General features: G+C 33.8%; 1 protein-coding gene across 2 annotated transcripts in view; it reads right to left on the bottom strand.

Moving 5' to 3' along the window:
- Positions 1-21,421, bottom strand: part of Edil3 (EGF like and discoidin domains 3) — a 380,429-nt gene that overhangs the window by 262,197 nt on the left and 96,811 nt on the right. For both annotated transcript variants that reach the window (XM_090331670.1, XM_090331669.1), the window contains exon 3: positions 4,493-4,516. In XM_090331670.1, coding sequence (XP_090187796.1) covers positions 4,493-4,516 — 24 coding nt within the window. The remainder of the gene's footprint in view (positions 1-4,492; positions 4,517-21,421) is intronic.

The raw sequence follows: 21,421 nt of genomic DNA, 5'->3' as shown, positions 1-21,421 counted from the left end.
TTACTGGATTTTATTTCATCATCATAAACCTCTAGATTGCAAGCTTTATTAATGATATGAAATTATTATCTTTTGTGTATATGTGAATTATGTTTATTCTTCAATGACCAAAATGTTAATTTAAATATAAACATAGTAAAATGTTTCCACTGAGCTGATGAATTTGCTGAAGTAATGGAAAGCTTTATCCATGACATCAGAGAGGTTAAACAAGACCTCCTCAGAAATTATTGGGTTAAGACAACGACCTCTGTCTTCTAACTGACTGGGATTGGGGCCACATACACAGTTTTATATTTAAATACCTTCTTAACATTTAAGTGCTATAAATACATGGAGAATACCGTAGCCTTTATAATTTAAATACAATAGTGGTACAATTCTATGATAATAAAGGGATAATTGATGTTGTAGTACCACAAACAGATAGTGCAGGAAATTTCTAAGACTGGTTTCCAGAAATTTACTGCTTCACTGCATTACAATTGAATTAAATAGGTCATCTCTAAAGGCGAGATATTTAGAGGTACCGTATCTGTTATGTCTCCTTTAAAAATATGAATCTCATTACATTGTAATTAGATCTTGGAATACAACCCAGCTTGAAAGAAATTCTACTCTATTTCACAGATATGTTATTCTCCTCAATGAAATGAGATGCTTAAATGAATATCAGATTCTACTAGGATAAATAAAAAAGAAGTTTCGAGGAGTTATAAAAGCAGGTGTTAAGCGGAAATGCCTTCATAACTCAGATGCTTCAGAACATGTTCTTTTAGGTTAATACCTCCTCTCAGGATGTTGTGAGATAAAAATGATTAAAAATGGATGCTTCATAATAAATGGTGGCGCATATCCCCAGGACTAGATATGCGATGGGGAGTACTTTGGATCTTCCCTATAAATCAGTGCAAATTCTCCACTTGTTAAGCAGTTGCTTTTTACAAGGTAATTTACAAGGGCAAATGAAAGAATAATCAAAGATAGATTATGCTTTTGGAAAGCATGAGTGTTTTATTCTTTAATCTGTGATATTTAAGAGTTACACAAAACAGAATAGAAGGCTCATATTTATTTTTAATAATGTCTGTCTTATAAGAACTGAGAAGTAAACCCCTAATCCTCTGCTACATCACTTTGTAGCATTATGTTATGTGTGAAACAGTTTAATACCTTAGTGTTCTCAGAATTATTTTGTCTGCTTTCCTTATTTTTTTCATACTGTGTCGTTTTTGAGACATAGAGCTATCATTTTCTTTAAAACAATTTTGAATGATGAGAACATAAGTCTATTAGAAAATGAACCCAATTCTTTATATCTGTTCATCAGTTATATTTGTCAAATAACTTCCAAAAATGGAAACCATTTAACGAATAATCTACTGAGCAATAATATCTGCTTAGGAAAGAGCTTAAGTTATTATGTATGTGTGCACTCAATAATCATTTTAAAATGTAAAATATCTGTATTAACAAGTAGCAAACAGAAGCAGGTGATTTCCTGGCAGAAAATAATCCTCATTAATTTTTAGAAGTGTGTGTGTGTGTGCGTGTGTGTGTGTGTGTGTGTGTGTGTTTGTGTGTGTCTACCATTTTTCTGGGCAGTGTCCTCAAGTTATTTTTCTCAAGGCTACCACTTAAACCACAGCTCAATTAACTGGTAATTAATTGTAGATAAAAGTTTCATAGTCTTTTCTTCCTGGGTTGCTTCAGCCTCCTGAGTAACTAGAATTATAGACATTAGCCACTAGAACACAGTTTCTAATTATTTCATTATTTAACTTCAAGGCATGTCTTATTAGAAAAACAATAGTAGATATACTTGGAGAAGTTTGGTCAGGAATTTTGTGACTTTGAGTAAGAATATGAACTGGGCATGACATCCTGAATGGACCTAGGAAATCTGAATTCACTTATAGTTATTGTGATAAAAAGGATTGTATTATATTGACAATTTAAGTAAGATGGGGAAATCATATGGAAGAAAAATTAAAGGAGAACCAGAAAATGAATTTGGAGCTGGAAAATTTATCATCCTGCTTAAAAATCTATTTATGGAAAGCAAGAAACTAAGAACAGAGACAATCATAAGATGAATTATAGAGAGCAGTTTTACAAAGAAGACACATTTTTGGCAAATATATAAATCTCCAAGAACAGAATTTTAAATATTAAGTTAAGAAAAGTAAATGTGAAATATCTGGGGCAAAAGGTCCTAGCAAGAGCTAAACTAATGCACAAATATTCAAATATATTACAAAAATAGTTTTTATACAAATGTTATTATATTTCTCAAGATTTATTATGTAACTACCCAGAGTATATTTTTCTTCAAGTGTTTTGATAAAATTAAAAGTAAATTATTTAATTTCTCAGTTCTAATTTGAAATGATTGTTAGTAGAAAAACTAACTGATTTTTCAAAACGACTTTGAGATTCCACCTCATTCCAGTTAGAATGGCCATGATCAAGAAATATAATAACAGTTGCTAATGTGGATGTGGCCAAGAGGGATCACTACTGCACTATTGGTGGGAGTGTAACCTCCTTCAATCATTATGGAAAGCAGTATGGCAGTTCCTCCAAAGACTAAACATAGAGCTCCCCTATGACCCAGCAATTCCACTACTTGGCATTTACTCAAATATCCAGAAACAAGGTCAGACTAAATTCACTAGCACAACTATGTTCATTGCAGCAAAGATATGGAACCAACCCAGATATCCCTCAGTTGATGAGTGGATCAATAAGATGTGGTATTTATACACAATGGAATTCTATGCTGCTCTCAGAAAGAATGACATCACTCCATTTGTAAGGAAATGGAAAGACTTGGAAAAAAATTATATTAAGTGAAGTAAGCCAGACTCAAAGGAACATAGGCTCAATGGTTTCCCTCATTTGTAATAATTAGTACACATCTAGGACTCTCCTAGAAGAGGATTACAGTAGCTCAAAACCTAGGTACATAAGGTCTGATAGGATGATACTAAATGAAAGGAACTCTAGTATATGTAACAAGAGCTTTAACTTGTGTGATTGTTGTTCTTAATGTACTATGTTATTTCTCTTCTCCTTTGTTGCCTTTTGGTTAATCTCATATTGTTACTGTATCTGATTTTGTTACCTGCCATATTGTATATATGTTTATTTGTTTATTTTAAATACCAAAGGGAAGGGAGGAAAAACAAGTTGATTGAGAAAGTTTGAGGGGAGGGAAATGGGGACCAAAACATGAGAAGGGGTATAAATGTGTGAGAAGTAATGCACCTACTATTTAATGAGTGTGTCTGTAACGCCTCTATACATTATCCAGAATATTTTAAAAAAGCTGTTAAAGATAGCTGATTTTTTCAATGTTGATTTATCTCTATAGTAAACCATATACTTGAATTACTCCATTGAAGCTCCTTTTTTTTCCCTAATTTGAAAGTATGTGCAAAAATCACAACAAAAACCTGGGCTTAGCCAGGCATAGAGACTCACGCCAATAATCCTAGGTACACAGGGGGCTGTGCTCTGAAGATTTCAGTTCAAAGCAAGCCCAGGCACTAAAGACAATGACACTCTTATCTTCAATTAATCACTAGGGAAGTGGGATTGGAGCTATGGCTCCAAGGGCAGGGGGATAGCCTTGAGCTGAAGAGCTCAGGGATAACACCCAGGCCCAGACTAACAACAAAAACAAAAGCAAAATGCAAAAAACAAAAGAAAAAAATCAACTGGGATTATATCTACTAAAAAATACTTTCAAACATGAACTTTGAAAAATAATGAAATAATGTTTCACTGAACTGACAATAGTAGGCAGAGAAGTTATTTGAATCACATTAAAATAAATACATAATACAAAATGGTATCATTTTGATATAATTTTCGCTGGGTTGCAATTGATTTTTTTTTGCCAGTCCTGGGACTTGAATTCAGGGCCTGGGCACTGTTCCTGAGCTATTTTTGCTCAAAGCTAGTAGTCTACCACTTGAGTCACAGTTCCACTTTCAGCAATTTCTGATTATGTGGTAGGGAGGAAACATTTCTAATTAACCACCAGAAAACAGGAAGTGAAGCTGTAGCTCAAAGTGGTTGAGTGCTAGCCTTGAAGGAAAAAGCTCTGGGACAGTGCCCTGGCCAAGTTCAAGCCCCATGACCTGTCCCCCACTTCACCCCCCAAAAAAACAAAGAAAAGAAAAAAAAAGCATTTGATCATGAAGGTTTCCTTTCTTAATATTTTTAAAATGTTATCATTTTCTATATATCATTTTTCATTAATATTTTCATTTTTTGGAGTTCTCTGTATTCTTTAATGTCAATGCTGTTTTCTTTCCTCTGTATAAGTTCACTTTTTCCTTCAAAATTATTAGCTAACATCATTTACTGTGATATAGAACAGTAGGCCCAAGATATAACAATGTCTATTTTCAAACGATTTAGTCTTCATTGTTAAATGCATTGGATTAAATGGGAATGATTTTCAAAGTACAGGGATTTTTACCTGCAGAAGTTGGATCTTCTTCATCTGATGTTTTGTTAAGAAGAATGAACGTCATGGAACATGAAGAGGGTGGAGATCAGGAATAGGTGTAGGGGAGAGAGATGGGGAGAGAAAGAGAAAACATTAAAATGCTTTACAGTTCCAAAAAGTGGCTATCAGCCCTGAATTTTAAAAATTTACATGCAAGAATTCTCAAATTATCTGATGACAGATTTATAGGTATTTACATAAAATGTATATATGATGTTATATTTTTAATGTACATTTATTACGTATCCTGTTTCCTAGTCTTAATTTGATTGCTCTTCTGTTTGCAAATCGTGCAAGCCTTAGTGTATATAATAAAAAAATATATTTTTAAACATAATTATACATGACACCGAGATATCCAAGATCGATTTTTGATTAGCAAAGAGGAGCTAAAAGCCCTTTTAATGATCATAAATTCTATGACAGAAGATTTATAAATGAAATATTATTTATTTCTTGGGTGAGTTTTGCTAACCATACTTGTAGAACACACCACTCTATAGTGTCATTCTCTCCATTCCTTTCCACCCTTCTTTTCTCCCTCTCTACCCCCTCCTTAGAAACACATGCACAGACACACTCTCAGGTTCAACACACTTCATGATTCAGTAATGATGAGTTTGTGGAAAGAACACAGAGGTATACATCTTACAGGATGGTCCCAGGTGGAGTTATTTGCTCTGCAGCCCACACATGAATAAACAGGGCTGCTATAGAAGCAGAGGCTACCATATGAAAATGCAGTTCTGTCCAGAAAAAGTGGTTCATAACCTGGGATGTTTATTAGTATGTCAAGTTCTGGGCTCCATTTCAAACCAATTAAGTAAGAATCTCTTTAAATGGTTCTATTTTGTAGCTGGAATTGAGACATTACTAGGTAATATCAATATAAGCTAACATTAACTGTAACCCATTAAAGTGTGAATCATTCGATTCCTGTTTATAAGCTAGAGATGGTTGGGATCAGCAAAATGCTAAGGCAATAACCTACTGCTGTGTGTATGTTGGGGATGGATCAGGTGAATATATAAGAGAAAAACACACTTTATATGAGTAGCCTAGGATTTACCTGTTCACCTTTTCACATCCAGACATGGTTTGTGAGGTGTATAATATTACCGTTGACTTATCCCACACAAGCCTGCACTCTTTCACTTGATTCATGAAGTATTAAAAATAAAAATTTATTCAGCTGAATTGCTTATAAAGGAGTTCTGTTTCCAGTTGACATGTTAATCAAGAACTCCCTGTTTAGTCAGGGTGTTTCCTCACTCTTCTGCTTGGAGGTTACATCTGCAGGGTACACATTAGACAAGCTTGCTTTGTGTCCTGACAGTATTTTCTTCTTCTTGGGCATGTCTCCTTGGCACATAAAGAAATGGAGAGAGCAAACACAGTTGGCATACATCGCCTTGAGAATATAAATATTTAAAAAGCTGTTTGCTGCTCTGTCATGTCCAAAATATATCATAACATGTTCAAAGAGGAAAGTTATTGGAAGCTTCCAGGAATTCCCTTTCAGGAAAATGCCAAAGAGGCTTACAGAAGTGTTGATTTACAAGGGTCATTTTTATAATCTGTTACAGTCTGGAGATTCAAAATGAAAAAAAGAAAAATCACACTTATGGTTGACTATTTTCTTTGTGCGAATTGACTGAGCTAACAAAGCAACTAATGAGATGAAGATTTAAAGAAAGTCACAGAGATTAAGAGTGAGAACATTTACTTTAGAAACATATCAATTTGAAATAGAAATTATGTCCGTTTGGCTTCATGACCAAATTCATTCCATTATGTATTAATTTCCAGTAAAGGGTTGACTCTGTCTCCCTAGAAAGAAAGGAGAGCACTAGATGATAGAGAGTATTGAGACATGGTCACAACTGTTTAAAAGTGTCAGAATATGAATAGTGGCTATTAAAGTTCATTGCATATTAACAGAAGGAGAAATAAAAAGTCTAATAGAAGTGCTGAGGAGAGCTCTTTTTAACTAAGAAGATAAACAAACAAAGGAAAAAACCCTGTTGTTCTATGGAAACTTTATTTCCCTTACAATACCAAAATACAGATAAGTAGAATTGAGATCAGATCCTGTGGAGGTCTTATCCCTCAATTTCCTAGAACTTTTAGGAAAGGGCAGGTAAGCATAGGAAAACCAGAGTCTAAAGGAAAGTATCATTGTAACAAATTAACAACATTTTCTCTTTATCTTTCTGTCTCTCTGTCTCTGTTTCTGTCTCTCTCAGTTTCAGGCTTTCTTGTTCATATTGGTGCTCTGTCACTTGAGCCATGCCTCCAGTCTCCAGTCTGGCATTTTGCTGGTTAATTAAAAATGGAATTGTACCAATGTTTCTGCCTTGTCTAGCTTTGAATGCCGATTTTGGGTTCTAGCTTCTAACATATTGTAGTTTGCATAGTTCTATTTCTATGCAATATTATATTGAAAGTCTTCTGGAAATATACACGTCACTAGCCAATATTTATACTGTAGACATAAATTCACAAAGGTAATATACAATAATCAGTATTGATATTAATGCACCTAATTGTTATATGTGGGTCATTGACAGCTGTATAAGCTAACTACATTATTGAACAAGCAGCAAAACAAGTACGAGATTAAACCTACATCCCCAGAACAACAGGAAGCCAAATGTGACATTAGTGGCCTGCATAATGATATTTCAGGGAAACAAAGTCACAAAAGGTACTATTGAACTGTTCAAATAACTCTTCACTCTTTCTATTTGCTTTTCACAAGTCATGAAACCAGTAATTTTGTTTATAAAAAAATCACTCTGTACTACAGAAAGTTCTCATTAATTCTATCTCCAGTTAATCACTAGAAAATGGGAAGTAGGGTTGTGGCTGTAGGTTGGTAGCCTTGAGCTGAAGAGCTCAGAGACAGCACCTAGGCCCAGAAAAAAAAAAAGTTCTCTTTAATTCTTGAAATTAGAACATGGGTACAGAAAAACACAAGAAAAAATGATCTATAAAATGACTGGAATTGAAGTAAAACAGACAAGAAAAGATCACATCTGTCCATAATAATTTAATCAAGTGTACTTCTCCCATAGTCTGTATAACAATTTCATTAGGTTTTCTCTAAAACTTTTCAGATCTACTGAATATGAATTTTGGGTGTTAGCCCAGATTTCTGTATGTTTGAAAAGCTCTGCAGGTGATTGTTATGGACAAAATAATGAGCTACAATTGCCTCCCATCAGTTTGTTTCATTGAAAGAAACCCTCTGGGCATTCTGTTGGACATACCACAGACATTTAGAAGTATTTTTTTAATTCTTTGAAATATATAGTATAGAGATGTTATCAACTTTCAGTGGTCTTCCTCTTGTACTGATTTCAAGTTTTGGGGGATATTTATATCAACAGTTTAAGTTTAGAAGAATCTCATTTTGAGTTAAAGGGAGGACTCTAGAACTAAGTAGATCTGCTCTTTTGATAGCCGGTCACCAGTGTAGGCATGAAATATAAATCTGTAACTATACATCTTTAGGGATTAGTTTCAGGAATCACCTATGTATCAAAAGTCTATGGATAACTTTGTTCTATAAATGAAATAACACAGTGTCTATTTATAAACCATGCATTATGTCTTGGATGTTTTAAGTCATTTCTATATTATTTGCAATATATAATGCTATATAAATCCTATGCAAATATTTGTTATGGCATACTATATGGGGAGAGATCATGTGAAATATAAAGAAGTGTGTCCATGTTAGTTCCCCGATCAACATACAGATGGAGAATGCCAAATGCAATGGGCCCATTTGGTGACAATATTATTCAGATACACTATGTGTGTTTGCAATGGTTGGGAGCAATTGGGAAGGAATCTTCTGCATACTTCAAAGACAGTGTCTGAGAAAAACTAGCCCCCTGATTCTTTTAGATATAGGCAAGGAAGCCTGCATCTTTGAAATAACTACATGACAAATCCCATGAAACCATGACACCAGCTGTGAACAATGCTGTAATTGCTAGGAAGTAAAATACAGATAAACTATAATCTTCCTGATACTACAGAGTCCTGGTATGATACTAATCAGTAGTCCTGTAGCTACACCTGATTTCTAGTTCCAAATAAAATTCCTGTCCGTTATTTTGTAGTATGACACAAGCATCCTCCACAAAACTGCTTACTTTGTTTTCTTCTCTTAAAGGATATTAGGATTCTTAAGACATTAATTGAGACCAGAAGTGCTCACAGCTTCTGCCTGTGCTTTCAGAAGACACATGGGACTTCTGACCTTTGTTCTTCCCTGTGCAACTCTCTCTCATCGTATGATACAGTTAACCCACTACTCTGGCTTTGAAGTTGGTCTTTTTTTTTTCTTTTCCAGGGCATTTGGTAGGGCACAGGATCATGAACTAGGGAGATGCTTTTTAAAAGGTAAGAAAATCATGCAATCACTCCTTTTCTTTTCTTCTTTTATTATTATATAGAGGAGTTACATTTACATTCATCAGGTAGTTGGTACAATTTCTCTCTTCCTATTATTTTTCAGCAGGTGTCAATTGTGTAGTTCAATAACTGCTGAAACCCAAAAGGTTGTATATTAAATTGAAATAGATGTGAGGTAAAAATAAATACCTTCACTACACAGATTCTGATTGCTTCATTTGTTCTCCATTCTTACATATTCTGTTTCTGCCTTGCTTATGTTCAGATCCTTTAATTATTACTACTAGGATTACTCTATTCAAATTATTCTAAAGTTGTTGTAGAATAAGAAACTGAGAGACCAGAAAGAAATGGAAGGGGTGAGATGGATTGGAACAGTCTGTAAAGCATCTATGTAAATGTGACAATACGTGTGAAATCATTTGGATAAATATTCAAGGAAAGAATTACATAAAATTTTTAATTTGTTTTGTCTTTGTTTTGTTGCTAATATGTTCTTTATTCTGCCTGTATGTAGGCTGAAACTCAGGGCCTCTTGGTGTTGCCAAAGTTTTTCCTTGAAGGGTTGATGCTCTGTCATTTGAGCCATTTCTCCAGAAGAGGTTTTTGGCTGGTTTATTGCTGTCTGGGCTGGTTCTGAATCTTGGTTGTCAGATTTCAGTCTCCAGAGTAAGTTGGGCCACAGGTGTGAGCAACCAGCGACTATTTCCTATTCTTATTCAATGGTCCAGTGGAAACATGACAAAAGACTCAAAAGTTGCTGACCATCATCTTCCTTATCTAAAAAGTGCATAAAAAAAAACCCTCCTAACTTATCCCTCCTACTCAAGTCTTCAGACCATGTAAATAATGACTAGTTTTACACCTTTGGAATTATAAAGTATTAGAGTCACTTTGAGTTTTGAACTAGATTTAAGGTTGGCATACTTAAATACAGTTAACAGTATTCAAAGAATAATGATATATATATATATATATACTTAGTATGCAAGTATATATATATGTACACATGCACAAGTCTTTCTCATAAGACTAAGAATTAAATAAGGGTAGTATTCACTCTGTTTTGGTCATGATATATTTAATTTTGAAATAGTTCCAGGGACATGATAGGAATTCAAGTAATATCAGCCCAGAAAGACAGGAAAGATAGACATGTGGTGTGGCTATTATGGCTCATGGCATTAATCCTAGCTACTGAGGAGACTGAAGATCATGGTTTGGGGAAAACTGTGACAGAAATGCCTATGAAAACCCATTTCCAAAATAACCAGTGAAAAGCAGAGCTGTAAGCATGGCTCAAGTAGTAAAATGCCAGTAAGTCTCTAAGACTTGAAGAGTAAAAGAATAGTAGTTGGAAAGACAGAGGTTGCTTTAATGGCCATTTATTATCTTATGAAAAATATTTAATTTTTAAACCAAATCAGAAAACACTCAAATTAACGCTCAAGTTAACTAATTAAATTGGTTGGTTAGAATAGAATCATAAAATGCAATTTTGATATTTGGCAGAGAAGAAGCAGATCCTGGGGTTTGACAAGGTATTTATGCAATGAGTCACTTTAATGATTTTTTTACATTCAAGAAAGTAACAAATAGAAAAATAAGAATGAACGGGAGACTTGCTCTCATTTGATGCCACTGATGAAAATATTCATGAGCTAAATAACTATATGAAATGGAGCCAGATTATTAGAAAGATTGAGCATATGCAGTCTCATGGTGTCTACATTCATAGTCAAGAAGGTATTTTAGAAAGACTAATTGGAATGCATTTTCCTAATTAAAAAAGGGATTAATGGTCTTTAATGACATCACAAAGGAACGTTCAATTCAGATATCCTTTTTAGTTAAATTATATTAAATGATTTCAAATCTATTTGAAGACATTTATAATTTTAGTTTCTAGTATTTATGTTAGTCTCCAGGTTATGGACTGGGCTCTTTCTACCATTTATTGAATTTTAGGCTGTTACCTGTAACTAGTACAACATTGAAACAGCACGTATTTTTCTAGTCATATTTCCCATGATGGATATTATCATCCTTCAAAAGACAATGGTTATGCTTTAATTTTAGATAGTATACATAATAGGTATTAAGTGTGGATGTTCACAAAAACATCTAATTTTGAATATTAGAAAGGAAAATCTCATAAGTGAATTTAGTGACTTTTTACATGATTGTTTGCCACATTCAAAGAAGATTGGAAATAAAACCAAAAGTATTGTAAGAGAACATATGGAGAAAGAAAATTTCAAGGAAAAAAATACCAGAAGTTAATGCAAAGTATTTTTGGATTTACCTATATTCAAAAGAACTAATAACTCTCTAATCCATTTTGGAAATATAATAGAGGGAAGAGTAAATCACCCTAAAATGAGAACACTGCTTGCTTTAACTCAAGATGCTACAAATCTGAGATTATGTGTTCATTATACTTAAGTTTTAGATGGACACACAACCTCTAATACTATGTTTCACAGCACAAAACAGAGGCGAACTTAAATACCATCAGGCTCATGTTCTGTGGATGTATTTCTGTGTGGGATATGTCTTAATTCAACCTCAATTGATTTCTCTAAGTCTAAACAAATGAGCTCATCTAAAAAGCAAATTCTGCTAAAATAAAACCTAAAAGCAACAGCAAAGAAAATAAAAAGTAATGAATAGATCAACAATATTAGCATAAATCTCAGTGACAGCATCCACTAAAAGAAACCACAGAATCATTGTACATAAAATGTTAATGTTGTAACATAGCTAGAGTCAAGAAGGTTGGCTAAAAATTTATTGTTGAATGGGCTAAAGTTTGCATTCGAAAACAGAATTATATTCATTAAATCATCTAAATTACTATTATAATGACAAATAAATTTTGAGGAAAATTTATACTGCAGAATACATATACACACATTTAATGGTAAGTACATTTAGAAAATAAAAATGTTTTATACAGTACATGCTGTTCTATGAATTACTTTTCCTTTTCAAAAGTTGTACTGCATGTTCATTTATTATGACAGCATACTAAGTGATTATAGACATACTGAGAAATATTTATACTGAGAAGCATAGCATTATATGTATGTTATAAATATAGTGTACATAGCATATACACAAACATATATAAAGTATATATGCATGTATAACTAGTATATGATATCTGGATGGCTTCTAGAATTTTCTATCACAATGATGTCTTTAAAAAATACTTAGATGTCATGGTAGATGTTTTAAACATACTATACTACCAAATATTTTCATTGAATAAGCAGATCTCATAATCCTAAAATTAATGTAAAATGATCATCTTTTATAAGAACAGTTTAAAATTATTCTATGTATCATATGCCAAAGTTCAGTAAAATACTTAATTACCTGGAAGGATATTTTGTTTTCATTTCTCACAGTAAAATTTAATAAATATATTGGTGGTAGTAATCATGATAGCCTGGTCACACATCTAGATTGCATTCAACAGAAAGAGAAGTCTGGGTAGTATGGCTTTCCTGCTCACTCTTATACTTGGTTTGTCTGCCCTGAAACATCTTTTTGGGGTAGAGCCTCTCACTACCATTAATTAGATGAAAAATTAATTCATTAAATTTTAGAAAAATAAAAAAGCGTCCAACTGTTGTTTCTTAGTTAAATAGAATCCTGAATAATCTATTTTTATGGGATGTAAATAATATAAATTTCACTGGTTTTGGAAATAAATAATGAGAAAATGAAGACAAGACTTAACTGCACTGAAAAATCTTGATACAGGATGATGCATGGGTGGTTATGTGCATGTCTGTATATCAACAGGTATGCGTTCAGTGTGGTAAGTGCTATTTTAATCAGTTTTGAAACTGAGCTTTTTAGTAAAATATTATTCTTTAATGTCAGGTTTATATTCCAAAGCAAAATCAGATATCTTAAGATTGCTTTGAGGCAGCATTTTCTCAAAATTTATACTCATATTTCTTGACATAATTACTAATATCTTTTGAACCCCTAAATGTAAAAAGAAAAACAGCATGGACATTTCATTTACAGATGTTTCTCTTTTACATGAGGAACCTTTTTTCATGTATTTTTAACTTGTCTCTACCATAAAAGACAGAGCTCAGTTTCAGCTTGACTGCTAGAGGTACACTTATCTGCTGTTGTCAAGACAGTCTATAGTGATTTGGTAACTTCTGTGAAAGACTTTTTTCTACCTACAAAATAAGAATAAAAATTAACTGCTTTCTTTTCATAATCATTAGGACTTTCCTTAAGAGAAATTACGCAGTGCATCTATATTCAGGTCTTAATCAAATGACATTGACAATGTAATTCCATTATCTGCAAAACTTGCATCCGTAGAATAAATTTGTATTTAATTGGAATGTCTTTAAGAAACTCAGCTAATTAAAAAAAATCTGGACACCTAACTCTAAGAGAGTGAAATTGAATAAAGTTGTAGGTTATTCAAGAAGGGTCCATGTCTACTATTTTATACCTTTCAGCCTGTGTTCAGAGTAGCTGAGAATGAAATTGGGATATATAAGCTAGATCCATTAAAATAAATATGCAAATAAAACCTTTTCTCACTTGTGAATGTGTATTATTAATTTAAACTCTTTTATTTTTTCAAGAAATAGTAAAGAATTGGGTACTGGTTGTTCACTTGCATAATCCTAACTACTCAGGAAACTGATATGTAAGGACTGCAGTTCAAAGCCAGCCAGGCAAAAACTTCCTTGAGGCTGTTATCTCCAATTAACCCATAACAAGCCAAAAAAGGAGGTGTGTGGTTCAAATAGTAGAGTATGAGCTTGAAGGGAGACTTCAAGTCCTTGAATTCAAGCCCAAGTGCTGGTCCAAAAAATAAATAAATAAGGGCTGGGAGTTTGGCCTAGTGATAGAGTGCTTGCCTAGCATGCACAAAAATCTAGATTCAAGTAATTGGTACCAAATAATTTTTTTTTAATCCAGAAGTGAGCTGTGTAAGTGATAGAGATCTAGCCTTGAGAAAGTTGAAGAACAGTGCTTATACCCTGAGTTTAAGCCCCAGGACTAGCAAAAACAACAACAACAACAAAAACTAAAAAACAAACAAAAAACAAGACCTAACTAAATAAAAGTAAGATAGAGGGGAAGGAAGGAAAAGACAGGAGCAGAGAAGAGGGGAGTGTGCAGGGAAAGGAAAGAAAAGACAAGACAAGAAGCAAAAGTTCAGGAAGCAACTTGTCCTGGAAGAAACTTCTCCTGAAGTCAAAAGGCTAATGAATTTAAAAAGCAAAAGTTTAAATCTCAAATAAATACAAAAGTGACTCAGTAAGCCCTCCAATCAAAAATCCAAATATTCTTCAAAACTGAAAATAAAGGGAACTCATGGCTTTCCAAAATAATGTGTCACAGCTCTGTCCCAGAACTTACCTCTACAGAATGAAGGGACAATGCATTTCTCTCCATAAACTCATGGCTCTCAGTTTTTTGGCACCTTATTTTTGTATTTTTTCATTATATTTTAATTATACTTAAGTAGGCAGCATTGTTCTGTATACTCTTGTCACTACTCTTGCCAACCTACTCATGAAAAACTCAGATTTGTCAAAGTATTTAAAAAGGTACTAACAAGCATATAAACATAACTCCAGGTGTGATTTAACTAGCAAAGAATGTAACTGTGTTTATAGTTATCTTGTTGAGCATCTATGTTACCAACAAACCCTTGCATTATCTTGGGGAAATGTAAGGACTTAATTTCATTTTCCATCCCTTTATTTCTATCTCCTGGACCAGGTCCTATAATCTTATCCACTTTCTTCTGGTTAGTAAGGTTAGTGTGGTGAAAGAGATAGTTAAGATATATTGTGCATGCACTGATATGTTGAATAGAAACCCTTTTGTACAACTACTAAAATAATTACTATTAATAATGATAATAAAGACAATAATAAAATAAAAGTGTAACAATGAGGTGGGAAAACAAGAGGTCCTGAGAGGAGAAGGTCAAGGTTGGAGTGAGGATAAGGAGAATATGACTGCTGTAATAGCAATGCTACAAGTATGTGGGCATTGAGAAAGAACTATAAAATTCTGAAAACAAGTGAATCCTTAGAATTATTCTCCTAGAATTTCACTTTTTTTTTTGCCAGTCCTGGGCTTGAGCTCAGGGCCTGAGCACTGTCCTTGGACTTTCTCAAGGCTAGAGCTCTACCACTTGAGCCTCAGCACCACTTCCGGCTTTTTTCTATGTATGTGGTACCGAGGAATCGAACCCGGGTCTTCATGCATGCTAGGCAAGCACTTTAACCACTAGGCCAAACTCCCGGCCCTTAGAATTTCACTTTCTTGTTAACAATAATAACCAAATCCACATGTGGCTCACATGTAGTTGATCAAAGTTCACAGGCAGGAAAAAGCATATATTTGTTCTCAGTGAAACAATTTCCTTCATGGAAATTTAGGTAGACGATGTCTACCTAAAGAAGATATATGGTGTCTTCTTGGGGGATTTTCCATAGCAAATCACATTTCTAGTTGTTCAAGTCTCTCCTGAAAACTATCTTTAAACCTTTATAGCCATCCCTTCCGTAGGTTAGAAATGAGCAACAGTGTCAGCCAATGAAGTATACAGAGTTCACTTAAGCTCAAGTACTTATTAGGCCAAGTCCTATTGAACATAATTAAAATTATTAATGGGTGAAATGGAAAATAGATTTGTCTTAGAACTAGAATTAAAAACTAGTAGGGAAGAGAAACCCTATAATTCAGACACCTTACTCTTCAAAAGAAAAACCTAAAATACTACTTGAAAAATAAGCCCTATATATTGTTCAGCTGAAATTTTTGTTTTTGGCTATGGTGATAGAAAGACATGTCATAGAATCATATTCCTGGAATCATTTTGGTAATTATCCACACTGCAAACCATATAGGAAAGAAAAGGTTGGAAAAGATGTGTGGATGATTTGTAAATCTTTTCTTTTCTTACCTTTTTTCTTTCTTGACAGTCTTGGGTTTGAGCTCAGGGCCTGAGCACTGCCCTTGGACTTTCTCAAGGCTACAGCTCTATCATTTGAGCCTCAGCATCACTTCTGGCTTTTTTCTATGTATGTGGTACCAAGGAATCAAACTTGGGTCTTCGTGAATGCTAGGCAAGCACTCTATCACTTAGCCAAACTCCTGGCCTGTAAAATCTTTGCAAAGAAAAGATTCCCAGTATTTCCTAAAACACCTTATAATATGAACAAACAATGTATGCAAGGTCTTCAAGAAAACTTTCCTGTCATTGCACTACAAAAAAATAACAATTCCATACTTTACTGAAAAAATATCCCCACCTCTTAACCCTGACTAATGATATTTCATTATGGTTCATCTCAAAACTCATCCCAGCCATGAAGTCTGATCTCAACCACTGAAATTACTCCTTGCTTCTCTTGATACCCATAATCTTTTGTTCTCTCATAATCATTGTCTATACTCTATAACAATAACTGATGTGTATGTCCCCTACTATCCCAAAGGGAAGACTTGTTATTTTGATGTTATTGGAAAGGGTAAGTTATCCCCCTGAAAGTCAGGAAAAGATACCTAGGCAAGCTTCATATCCATTTGCTGAATGTAAGATCTTAGTGTTCTATTTTCTCTGTAATTCCATCTTTGTACGAAGTCACAAAGAGCTATTGTTCTATTACATCCAAAAACCTAGTATTAATATGTTGTCATAAATTCAAACTAGGCATTTTTGTACATTTATAAGATTCTCAGTCTATAATCTTTTTTTCAGTCTACAATCTTATAAAGAAAAATCAATTCATAAGTTACTTGCTTTATGCATAAGAAAAGTTATATTCCTAAAGGGCCAATTCTTAATTATGCAAGTATTACTTACATTACTCATAATTTTCAAATAATAAAACACAAGGTTCTCTTTTATCCCATAGCAAATGAGGTGATTTTTCAAATTATATGTTGAAAAGGATTTTTTAAATCACAGGCTGGCAGCTAAATTACTCTCAGTTCGACTATTCAAGCACAAGTAGAAAAAAATTCTGACATAAAAATAATGGGTCAAGATTTATTGAACACTTCAATAATGTTAGCAGTGATTGAAATGATGGGGGTGTAGTTGGTTCTGTGTGCAACTGGTGAGCTGGTTGCAAGATTTAATTATTTATACTAATACCTTCTAGATAGCACTTATTATAAGTAAGCCACTTTTGTAAGGATCATTTGTGTTTGATTTATTTAATTTCCCCCCAAACACTTTGAAGTCAGTACTATTCTCCCCATTTACAGTAAATGACATAGGGCACAGGGAGTCAAAGTTACTGTCTCTTCTTAACAAAATAAAGTTATCCCTGGGAATCCATTAAAGACCACTTTGGGGACTCTTGTGATACCCAAATCTACAGATGCTCAGATACCTTACCTGGTAGTATACTATGACACTTACATAAAACCTAACATACCCTCACAAATTATGTAAAGCAGCTTTAGTTTTCTTATAATCATCAATGTAATAAAATGTATATAAAATGTTCTCATGCTCACTGTGTAGAAAATAGCAGCAGATGAAAGAAGACTGCACATGTTTAGCACATTTATATTTTTCCTCTATATTCTACCTTCAGTTATTTAAATTCCTAAAGGTGGAAGCTGTATTTACTGAGAAGAAACTACAAATGAAAATCCAATATATAAGCTTGGTATGACTGGACTTGGAATAAGATCACCAGGCAGTGGTGCTCTTTTCTAGAATGGGTTTCAGCTACAACCTGCAGAATTCTAGAACTCTCTCAACCTCTGACAAGCATTGCAACTGAATAGATTACATTTCTTTAGTTTTTATCGTTGTTTCTAGATATCCATCCTCTTCTTAATTTGAACATAAGGACTGCCTTGCAGAGAAAAGAGAAAGAAAAACCTTCAGTTTAATTGCTGTTCTACCAATGAACAAGAATTTTAGTCTAGTTTCCACATTGATTACAGAACCTCCTCCTCATTTAACAGTGAGATTGGTCCGATCTCAAATTTTTATGTATGGATTTTGATACAAGTACAAAAATGTTACATATATTCTATCTCTAACATACAGATACCTATTTTATACATTACTTTATGCTATTCTTGAAAATATATTTGTATCAATACATATCAATGAGTATGCTAAAATACAATTCAGGAGACGTAGGAGAAACATGTTTTGGTATCACAGTGCTAGTAAACTATATAAAAAGATTATTGGCAAATATCCTTTAGTGTTTCTCATATGATGACACTGACAACTTGTGTTTCTGATGGGTAAGTTGAGCCTTACAATAGCAGTTTGGCCTCCAAAATTTGAGGAGCTCTGTGCTGCTACACCTGAATAATTAATGATTTTTTACCTTTGAAGACAGCATTGTTTGGTGATACACCCAATTCATCTATTGCCTTGGGAACCAATGCTATTGATTGAAGCTGAACTGATATACATGGTATCTGACTTGCTCTTGAAAATGCTTTTAATTAGTCAGTTAGATGAATGACAATAATGACTTCTGTACCCAATGGCTGGCTATGATTTAGAGGAAGCATTTGGGCTCTGAGTTTGCAATTTAGACCTTACCAGGAGCAGACATTGTTGAGATTCCTCACGATGCTAAGCAAAAATGTCACAATTGTTATTTGAAATTGGCTATATTTTCCATGGATTAGTGCTTGAGAAAGCAGATCCTCTGGCTCTGTTTAGCCAATGAGCTAAACTTGTGTGCTTTCTGTTTTCCTTTCCATGCTTTGACTGAAACAAAATATAGGTAATAAATATAAATTATTGTCCATTTTAAAATATGGCATGATGAATTTGTACCTTCGAAGGGCAAAATTTAATACGATTTGAGAGGATTCAGCTCCACTTTTCTCCTTATCTGACTCCTTAAGAATTTATGTATCGCCACTGTGTTTTAAGTAGTATGGATTACTATGGAAATTGTCTTCACATAAATACTTTGATATATGTTGGATAATAAATTCTCTAAGAGCATAAAGTTACCTTGAGATGTCATTTAGTTTTCCTTTGAATTGGGGACTGTGGTTATATGAGCCTGAGCCTACACAATGATATCTACTTTAAGCTCCCTGACAAAGGATTTATGCCTTTTTTTCCATTTCAGTACACTCAGGCTATATACTTCACCAGTGTTTCATAGGCACAAGCCTAGCACATAGTAGGTGTCCTGGAAATGTGTTAGATACTAGGAACTCTCTGAATGAAATGAATTCTAATCTGTCAAAATATTTGTTTGCAGTTAATCATGGTTTGTCAAATCTATTTCATTCAGTTTTCTGTGTCATGAACGATATGACAAGCGAGGAGAGCACGTATCCATCACTCATTCACAGCCTCGACTTCTGACAATCTGACCTTAGTCATCTCCTTAGTGCTTCCTTTATTTTCACTTTCTTAGTTATCCTGAGCTTCTGGGTAGTCCAGATCCTATAGATCATTATTAAACTTTGATTAAATACCTTTTTTATTAGTCTTAATTTTAGATGATTATTCTTTCCTAGTAGTTTTTATATTCAACCACAATGGATTTGATGATATATGCATGATTTTAGCTTGCATTCTTTGAAAAATAACTAATAGCCTACTGAATCACTGAGTTTTTCAATGAAAATAAAAAATACAACCTTTATGTAAGTATATATTTGCCAATAATCTTTTCTCTTCAAGTTTTTTTTCTCCTCTTAACAAATTTAGTAACTCCTTCCTCAGCTCCCACATTCACACTAGGACTGCAAGCCTGCACCACAAAGCTGACTATAAATTCCCCCCCCCACCGCCTCTCTGTTTCTCTCTCTCTCTTTCTTTTATGGCAGATCCTGGGACTTGAGCTCTGGGCCTTAGCCCTATCAGTTACATTTTGTACTCAAGGGTAGCTGTCAACAATTTGAGCCACATCTGACATTTTTTTGATGGGGAGGTGGGAAGAGTCTAGTGGAGATAAAAGTCTCATGGACTTTTCTCTCTGAGCAGACTTCAAATACTGATCCTCAGCTCTCAGCCTCCTTTGTAGCTAGGATTACAGGTGTGAGCAAGCTATGACAGGCTATGAATTCTTAAATTGCAGCCTTTGAGTTCAAAGCAGCTTGCAGAATGCTCCTTTTCCTTCCTGTTAATGTCATTCAGCAACTCAATCTAAAGAAAATTATTTTTATTTCTAATATAATTATAGCAAGAACACTTTGCTCATTCTCCAAAACATATCAATTTCACTGATGTCAAGACTGCTTAAAATAAAAATTTAAAACTGACATACTCTGTGGTAATATCTTTGATACATATTTATCTCAATTGAAAGAAGAGATTAAAGGTTCAATTTCCTAACATACAGAAACATATTCATGTTAAAAACTCAATAAAGAGCCTGATGCTGATGGCTTAAGTCTGAAAGCATAGCTACTAAGAGGCTTTGATCTTTGGATCTCAGTTCAAAGACATCCCTGTCAAAAATGCCATCATGAGACTCTTAATATCCAATTAGCCATTCAAAATCTGGAAGTGGCTCTGTGGCAAGTGGTAAAATGATACTAGTGTTTGCTTTTATTTATTTATTTTTTGGTAAGTTCATGAGCTCTTCAGCTTGAGTCAGTGCCAGTTCCAGTTTTCTAGTGGTTAATTGGAGATAACTTTCTCAAGGACTTTAGTGCCCAGGCTGGCTTTGAACCACAATTGTCAGATCTCAGCCTCCTGAGTAGCTAGGATTACAGGCGTGAGCTACCAAGCCAAGCTAATGTTTGCTTTGGAGATGTAATTCTGCTGTGTTCTCCAGACTCATTTTGTTCTTCCGTGCTTAAGCTATCCACCTTCGGATTCTGAGTAGTTGGTATTACAGAAGTGTTCTATCATTTTGAGCCATTAACTGTTTTAAATAGTAATTAGCTTTCATATAAATGTATAGAATTTTAATTTTTGACAATGACATAATTGACTTACTAAAACTAAATTTGGAATCCGATTTAAAGGGTGATTTAATGTTGCATTCCATTTCCACTTTCTAAGTTTTTAAACATTTTCTTACAGTAGAAATAGAGCAATAATTTTTTTTTTGTTAAGTAGGATCTGGGAGAAGGTAGAGTGATTAAACAAGAGTAACATAAATAGGGCAAACTTGATTGAAGAAATTTCAACTGACGTAAGAAGTTGTATGCAAATTGAAAATATTACAATGAAACTTCTTTGTTTAATTAATTTACACTGCTATTTTTTGTTTTTGTCTCTTGCTTCTTTATCAAGATAAAAATCACAGAAATTTAATAAGACCAAATATAGACTTCATGTATTTATTATAAAGTAGTGTAAAAATAAATTTTAGCAAATATATTTACCTGTTTTCAACTCTTCGTATTGTTAAAAAATATCTTCAGTGCTTCATACATAGATAGCTCAAGTGTACCTAGCATGCTTGAAAAAACCTGTTCGATCCCCAATACCACGAAAAG

Source organism: Megascapheus bottae, chromosome 4, assembly GCF_031878675.1.
Source record: "Megascapheus bottae isolate mThoBot1 chromosome 4, mThoBot2.hap1, whole genome shotgun sequence".
NCBI lineage: Eukaryota > Metazoa > Chordata > Mammalia > Rodentia > Geomyidae > Megascapheus > Megascapheus bottae.
Note: the sequence above shows the minus strand (reverse complement) of the source record. Positions and strands in the feature narration are given on the sequence as shown.